The sequence below is a fragment of the Acinonyx jubatus genome, chromosome A3, assembly GCF_027475565.1.
Source record: "Acinonyx jubatus isolate Ajub_Pintada_27869175 chromosome A3, VMU_Ajub_asm_v1.0, whole genome shotgun sequence".
Lineage (NCBI taxonomy): Eukaryota > Metazoa > Chordata > Mammalia > Carnivora > Felidae > Acinonyx > Acinonyx jubatus.
In genome coordinates, this window is record NC_069388.1 from 44,446,431 (window position 1) to 44,454,593 (window position 8,163).

Genomic DNA, 8,163 nt, shown 5'->3' on the forward strand with positions numbered 1-8,163 from the left:
CCCGGAGGAGAGACACAAAGCCCAGGCACGTGCGCCTCCCCATAGAGGAGCAGTAGACCGTGAAGGGAGGCGGGGCCGGGCGTGTGCCTGGGCCGGGCGGGGCGGCGGCGCCGGGCGGGGCGGCAGCGGGGCGCGCGCGGGGGCCCAGCGCCCTCAGGTACATCTGCCGCACCTAACGGGCGACCCCCGAGTCCCGGCCCCTTTTTTGCCGCCCCGTAGCCCTCCCACCCGACCAGGCGGAGGAGGTGCGGACGCGCTGATTGGCTCCGGAGGAAGCGGGAGGCGAGAACAATGGCCCCCTCCCCCCGTTAAAAGGGAGCGGCTCCCGGGCCCGGGGACAGGGACGCGCGTGCAGGGCGCAGAGCCGGGCCGAGCCGCCGCCACGCGAGTCCCGTAGCCGCCGCTCCCGGGACATGGGCCGGGGGCACTGAGGGCCGCCCGGGCCGAGCGCGGAGGTGGGACCGAGCCAGTGCCTTGCCCTCGCGCTGCGCCAACATGCCCCGCGGCTTCCTGGTGAAGCGCAGCAAGAAGTCCACGCCCGTGTCCTACCGGGTCCGCGGCGGCGAGGACGGCGACCGCGCGCTGCTGCTCTCGCCTGGCTGCGGGGGCGCCCGCGCGTCGCCCCCAGCGCAGAGCCCGGGGCCGGGACCGTTGCTGCCGCCCGCCGAGCGCGCCCATGCGGCGCTCGCTGCCGCGCTCGCCTGCGCGCCGGGCCCGCCGCCGCCCCCGCCGGGCCCGCGGGCCGCGCACTTCGGCAACCCGGAGGCCGCGCACCCGGCGCCGCTCTACAGCCCCACGCGGCCCGTGAGCCGGGAGCACGAGAAGCACAAGTACTTCGAGCGCAGTTTCAACCTCGGGTCGCCGGTCTCGGCCGAATCCTTCCCTACGCCCGCCGCTCTGCTCGGAGGCGGCGGCGGCGGTGCGAATGGCACCGGCGGCGGCGGCGGCACCTGCGGCGGCGACCCACTGCTCTTCGCTCCCGCAGAGCTCAAGATGGGCACGGCGTTCTCCGCGGGCGCTGAGGCGGCCCGCGGCCCAGGGCCCGGCCCCCCGCTGCCCCCCGCCGCCTCCCTGCGGCCCCCGGGCAAGCGCCCTGCGCCCCCCGCCGCCGCCGAGCCACCCGCCAAGGTAGCCAAGGCCCCGGGCGCCAAGAAGCCCAAAGCCATCCGTAAGCTGCACTTCGAGGACGAGGTGACCACGTCGCCTGTGCTGGGGCTCAAGATCAAAGAGGGCCCAGTGGAGGCGCCGCGGGGCCGGGCGGGGGGCGCGGCGCGGCCGTTAGGCGAGTTCATCTGCCAGCTTTGCAAGGAGGAGTATGCCGACCCGTTCGCGCTGGCGCAGCACAAGTGCTCGCGCATCGTGCGCGTGGAGTACCGCTGCCCCGAGTGCGCCAAGGTGTTCAGCTGCCCCGCCAACCTGGCCTCGCACCGCCGCTGGCACAAACCGCGGCCTGCGCCCGCCGCCGCCCGCGCGTCCGAGCCTGAAACCGCTGCCAGGGCTGAGGCGCGGGAGGCGACAGGCGGCGGCAGCGACCGCGACACGCCGAGCCCCGGCGGCGTGTCCGAGTCGGGCTCCGAGGACGGGCTCTACGAGTGCCACCACTGCGCCAAGAAGTTCCGCCGCCAGGCCTATCTGCGCAAACACCTGCTGGCGCACCACCAGGCGTTGCAGGCCAAGGGCGCGCCGCCCGCGCCTCCAGCCGAGGACCTACTGGCCTTGTACCCTGGGCCCGACGAGAAGGCGCCCCAGGAGGCGGCCGGCGACGGCGAGGCGGCCGGAGTGCTGGGCCTGAGTGCGTCCTCCGAGTGCCACCTGTGCCCAGTGTGCGGGGAGACGTTCCCCAGCAAGGGCGCCCAGGAGCGCCACCTGCGCCTGCTGCACGCCGCCCAGGTGTTCCCCTGCAAGTACTGCCCGGCCACCTTCTACAGCTCGCCTGGTCTCACGCGGCACATCAACAAGTGCCACCCGTCCGAGAACCGACAGGTGATCCTCCTGCAGGTGCCCGTGCGTCCGGCCTGCTAGAGCGCGCCCTCCATCGCGGCCCCCCCGAACTGTGCCTTCTCTTGGAGACCCACGAGGAGAGCGCGCCCTGCGCGCCCTGAACCTGCGTCCGCTCCGGGGGCGCCCACCCCCGGTGAAAGTGTTGTCTCCGCTTCTCTCGGTGTGGCGTGACGGTAACCCCAATCCTCTCGTTGTGACTCCTTTCGGACCCCCCCCCCTCCTTGCGTTGTGTCCCCTTCCCCTCCTTGGCGCAACAGGAGCCAATCTCTTTCTGTACAAGAGAGAAAAGCTGTAAGCGTTTGTCTCGTGGTTGGAAGCTTCCCCTTGGAGGGGAGAGCTGTTTTTCTTGCTAGTATTCGCTGTGTTCATGGTCTAGAAATGCGGTTTGCTCTCGCCTACCAATCTCTGCTCTCTATGTATGTAGCGTACGGGTTGTTTTGGGTGAATCTTGAGGAATAAATGCCTTTATATTTCACAGGCTGTAAATTGAACTTCCCACACGATTAGCTTTATTATGGCTTGTGAACTGCTGGAGTCTGGCTTTACCTTTTTGTATGTGAACAAATCAAATTGCTTAAAAAAGAGTTTTCTTTAGTATAGCCACAAATGCCTTGAACTGTTGTCTGGGATTGTTTTGGGGGAGGGAAGGGAATTTTCAGAAAATGCTGTAGAAACTGCCTCAATACTTCACATAAGACTCTTTGGTTTTATCATCTTTGTTGAGGTAGGACTATATAAGTTCTCTCTAAATGTATATGTTGATTTATGAGTAATTGTTATTTATTCTTTATTTATTTATATTAATTATGAAGATTATACTATTATTTGATTGCAGATCTTTTTTTTTTTTTTTGGTACGCTTTTCCCCCTCCCTTGCCACTCTTGACATTTCACTGTGCATTTTAGAAGAGAGCCTTTTTCTAAAGGGATCTGTTAAAAGTTTTAACTTTTATACCTATCTGAGCGAATTACAGACAACCTACCATTTTATTCTGCTTGGAGGGCCCGTGAGGCCCCTGTACAACCAACAGCTCTTACTTTTAAATGCAATCTCTTTTCTACATACATTATTTTCTTAATTGTTAGCTATTTATAGAAAGCTTCAATAGAACTGTTTCAACTGTATAACTATTTACTATTCAAATAAAAATATTTTCAAAGTCAAAGTCAGATGGATTTATTTCTGCATCACGTGGCTTCACTAAGGATTTAAAATGATTTCTTAAGTGTCTGTTTTCTATTAAAGGAAAAAAATGCTGCCACCTTCACTAGGATCATGGGTTTTTACAGCTGAGCCTGAACCTCTGGGTCCTGCCTTTCTAACAGTTCAAGGGTGTAGCCTCAAAAACTGGTGAACTGGAGCCAAAGGCTTGCTAGGGGTCTTGGGAAAGGTAGTGGAAGATGGGGCTAGAATGAAGGCCTGGGAGACTCTTCCAGAGAAATCTACGTAAGTGCCCACAAGAATCTATCCTTTTGATCAAGGGGGTGTGAGACACACTTTAACTTAACAGACCCTGCATTTCCTGACCATTTGGGGCTCAGTGTAACAGTAATTCCTCAAATAAATAAGGTGGGTAGTGGTTTCATGGTCACATTTCCCCAGTAAGTGAAACAAACCAGAACACTCGTGGCTACAACAGAAGTTAATGCAGTTTGGGGTAAGGGTTCAAAAATGATTTTTCAATCAGGTGAGCAATCCGCTTTTGGGGGAAAAATGGAACACCATCTGTTTAGGGTATTAGCGTTAATAACAGGTCATTACAATGTTTTCCGTTATGTGTCACTTAGCTCGTTGAAGAACAATTCTGACGCCCACCAGTTAATATTTCGAGTTGTTTCCCTCTCTGAAACAGTCCATTGCAGAGCTGTGGTAAACATCACAAGTGTACATTTCCTTTTGTGGTATGTTTTGCTACTTTTTTCCTAAGGCCCTCTAAATCAAATGTTTGTCCATCAAAGAGATTTTAGACATCTGCCCAGTAAAGGGCTGCATGTCTGAAGGATGTAGGTGGGATGGGGGTGGGAAAGACAGTCCATGAGAAACTTGGAAGGAACAACTGAGAGAGATGGGTTTGTTCAGACTCTCAGCCTGCAGTTTTGTGTGGGAGAGGGGTTAGAAAGACTGAGCTGTCAGGAACATTGAATATTCCTCCATTTGTGAAGGTCTTGCAACAGACCCAGAATGGCAATGAAGGAGAAGCCACTACGGGTAAGTTGCTCCCTGGACAGATCACATTTGCCTTCTATTGGTGATGCCTATGTACTTTATCAGTTTGGAGAATGTATAAGCACAGGGACAAAACAGTAGTTATAACAACCTGGAAACTGGATAAAACAAAGAAAAACTCCAATTTGCAGGCTGTTGGCTGTCTCCTCTGGGCAACATTAACATGAGAATTTTTAAATGTCCTCCCCGAATTACGCCACACGTGAAAAGACTGAGTGAGGGGTCAGGGTATGTTCTATGCCCATAAAAAGTTTCCTGGAAAACCTGATGGTTGGCCACACATGACAAGTCGAGGCCTGGCTGCAGGAATGACATCTTGTCGTCTGTGTTTGGCCCACTGGTTTTCATGTCCATAATCGTAAAGCATAATTTCTAAGATCCACTTTCATGAGGGTAAAGAAAATTTGGTTGTTTGCAAATGTGCTCTTTCATAGCCGGTGGAAATGTATTCCCAATGACCAAATAATACCTTTTCTAAACTTAGAGACCAGAATTTCATTTGTGTGAGATGTTCAGTGAAATTGCATACAAATTTGACCCCACTGAAGTAATGGAATGGTGTCTAAGAATTAGACAAGTTTTGTGTATTTATTTCAAAGTTACGTTCTATGGGTCAACAAGATATTCCACAGAAAGGAAATCAGATTCTCTCTCCATGTCTCTCTTTTTCATCCCTCCCTGAATAATAAGTTCACAAGGGCTCCCGTTTTAGAATACCAAGTGGAGACGAGCTCACCTTCTTTATAAATATGCAAAGGATGCTGAGAACATCCTGTGTCTCTGAGGTCACTCCAAGCTTGGACAACCTTCCCTGGAACCCACTGGCACAGCCACGCCCACTGCCGCAAGGGATTGTTGCTGGGAGGGGTTGGTGGGTTAGGGAACGGGACAGGACCAAAGAGGGAGGAGCTAAAAGAGGGGGCTAAATAAAGGAAGGGACTTAATTTTTGCCTGTGGTGTCCACACTTTTTCTCCTCCTACACGAGGGTGATATAATAAAAGTCAAAGGCTGCTCTGCGCTGCCTGGTTCCAAAGCGAGCCGGCAGCTTTGCCCCTTTCTCCAGAGTTGATCACGTCCTCTTGACTCACGTTTCCCTGGAGGCCTGGAGAAGTCCGGGTCTGACGGGAGTCCTGGCTTCTCAAAGGCCTGCGCTGTGGAAGCACGTGCTCCCCCCTCAGCCAGAACCAGGGCCCAGCGGAGGAGTCCCCCAGTCACACAGCACTCCAGTGTAACTTGCGAGTGCCAGCAGTGAAGCCAGAGGCCCCACAATTGCCCATGATGAGCAGTCAGGGAGCAGAGCAGAACTGAAGCCTGGAGCCCGGCAGGACTCCAGCTGCTCCAGGGCACGTGGGAGTATGTGGGGGCCTCCCCGCGCAGAGACGAGGGCACACAAGATTGGGCAGGGCAATGCCAGTCTCCAGGTGGATGTTGCCCAGCCCATCTGTGCCAGATGCTGCTGACCACAAGGGCGCACTGTTTCCCATTGGCCCCCATTGCTCTGCTGCAGGCACTCGAGTGGACCTGCCATCTCTTTCCACCAGCTGCCCCTCTGTCCCCGTCCCCTGGACTTCGTTCCACAGCCTCCACAATGTCTTCGAACAAAACGAAGCAGAAACTCTCCAGAGTCCTAGTGAACAAAGCACATCATGGTATTCTTCACCCACCAAATGTCTTGCTAAAGAGAAAGGGTCTAGAATGCACCTCAGGCAAGCTCCTTGGCTCTACTGATCCCTTGGCTTGCTGCAGGCCTCTGTCTCCTCATCTGTGAACCAGAGAGAGTGGGGCTCTGCAAGGTACAGTGAGACATCTGAGGAGGGTTCCCGAGACTGTGAACTGAAAGGCAGCAAGAACCCCAAAGGGAGCAGGTGTCCTCAGTTTAGGCTGGAGAAAACCTATTTCTCAGAGCATGTTCTCTGGTGTTGAGGATGTTATGAATCCACTGGTCTGTGGAAGGCAGGCTTTGATAAAAACTTGCTGTCTTCTCATGGAAGGGACATTTTGGTCTTGTGGAGAAAGTTTCTGGCAAATAGACCCTAGCGTGTGGGGTCATTTATAATGACATATATACATACAGTGCGTGGTGTCACCCAGTTAGCTTATCCCAGGGCCAGGTTAAACTAGAGAGGCCTGTAAGGTTTGGTGGTTAAAGGCATGATTTGTGAGGTTGGGAGAAGATCAAGGTGAAACTGAGTTGTAGAGAGAATCTTGCCCCCCCCCCCCGCCCGCCAGGTGGCAAAGCATACCAATGTGAGAGAGTGGACTAAAGAACATGCAAGGGTCTTGATCCCCTCTGATTACCAAAGTGGTACCAAATCATGGAGCACAACACAGAAGTCTAAAGACACTTAGGATTCTAATCCTAAATTATGGAAATATTTGATTAATACTTTGGCAATATAACTTGAAGGTAATCGCCTGAAAATCCCACTTGGCTGAGAAAGCCTCTAAATGCATCTTTGAGTTATATAGATCTTATATATTGAAAGAAACATTGTTTATTTATTACCAATCTGTAGCATTAAGTGACCAATACTCATAGGGAAAGCCTGGTATACTCATTACTCCTGGATTGCAATATGGCCACCATCTCTAACAGGCACGTGCATCAGCACCACAGAGGAAAGTTCAGAAGTGAAATCCGGTCCCAGGCCCACAATTATCCCCATCCAGTGGCTCTGGGGGAAAGAACTATTCCCAAACACCCAGAGTAGGAAGGCCATCCTCTAAGGGATTGTTCAAGGTCCTGGAGATGCCTCTGCTGACCTGGCACCTTGGTCAGCCAAGTGAGGTCAAGTATGTGGAGTCCACAGGAAGAAAGGATGAGAAGACAGCACCTACCTGCCCAGTGATTTCCACAAACAGGGAAATCTTTTTTTCACCAGGAGAACTACAGAACTCCTGCTTCCTACTGAGGTTGCTAAGGAAACATAAATAATTTCCAACCGATTCATCAACATCTTGTCTTGTGCAAACAACCAGCTACATGTTTTGATGTCACCAAGGCGATTTCCCAGTCAAGAGGATTTTCTGCAGGAAAAATGAATCCTGTTTCTTTGGACACTCCTTATGAGGAGCTGCAGCAGGGAAAGTACCACATGCCAGATTCAATCCCGGAAAGTGACAGAGACCAGTGAGAGGCGTCACCAGCAACACACCTCTGAGGGACCTCTGTGGCGAAGAAAACTGACTTCTCACTGCCAGTGAGAGAAACAACTTGGCTTACAAATTTACTATCCACAACCTTTTTTTTTTTTTTTTTTGGTCATCACTGTGGACCGATATGCTTCTCAAAATCATAGAACGTATTTGAGCATATGACTTGAAGTCAGTTAACATATTTTCACCAACCCAAACACACACCCCTTCATCCCTTAACTGTCATCATTTGTCTAACACATATTTTTATTGTGGGCTTGGTCTGTTGCATCTGGAAAGTGAAATGTTCAAGACGTGATGATCCCTTTGGCAGTATATATGGTGAGCAGATGGGTTGAGGGGTAAACGTACTCATGTTTGTCTTATTTGAAGATTTCTATACTGTGTGGATTTCCTGGTGGCATTTCTACACAAAACATCAATACTGATGCTTTTCTTTAGCTCATTGCGTGAGCCAAATGAGACAAAGAGATCTTAGGATGCTTACTGTATTGAAATGAAACCTATAGGAAATTTACTGCCAGTCAGAGCACATTCAAAGGTGTGATTATTGGGAGCCAATAATTCGAGCATGTCAGATTCACGCTGTGCAGCGTCCCCAACATCTATTAGAAGCTGGTCCCCATGGTTTGCACTCCCAGTTTACAGTGCTGCCTCCCTTCATCAGAACCCAGGTGTTCACTGTTCCTGACACTCGGTTTGAGGCAGTAGAAAAAGCATCACACAGCAGGAAACAAGAATGGCAGAAACTTCCACCTGAATGCGTTATTCTCCTATT

The 8,163-nt window shown here is 52.6% G+C and overlaps 1 protein-coding gene across 1 annotated transcript; it reads left to right on the forward strand.

Moving 5' to 3' along the window:
- Window positions 1-228: 228 nt before the first annotated feature.
- INSM1 (INSM transcriptional repressor 1) lies at window positions 229-3,523 on the forward strand. The gene has a single exon (XM_027069480.2). The coding sequence runs from the start codon at window positions 496-498 to the stop codon at window positions 2,020-2,022; it is 1,527 nt and encodes a 508-aa protein (XP_026925281.1). The 5' UTR covers window positions 229-495; the 3' UTR covers window positions 2,023-3,523.
- Window positions 3,524-8,163: the final 4,640 nt, after the last annotated feature.

Coding starts and splice junctions, on each gene's coding strand:
- INSM1 (XM_027069480.2), top strand. CDS start 496: ATGCCCCGCGGCTTCCTGGTGAAGCGCAGCAAGAAGTCCACGCCCGTG.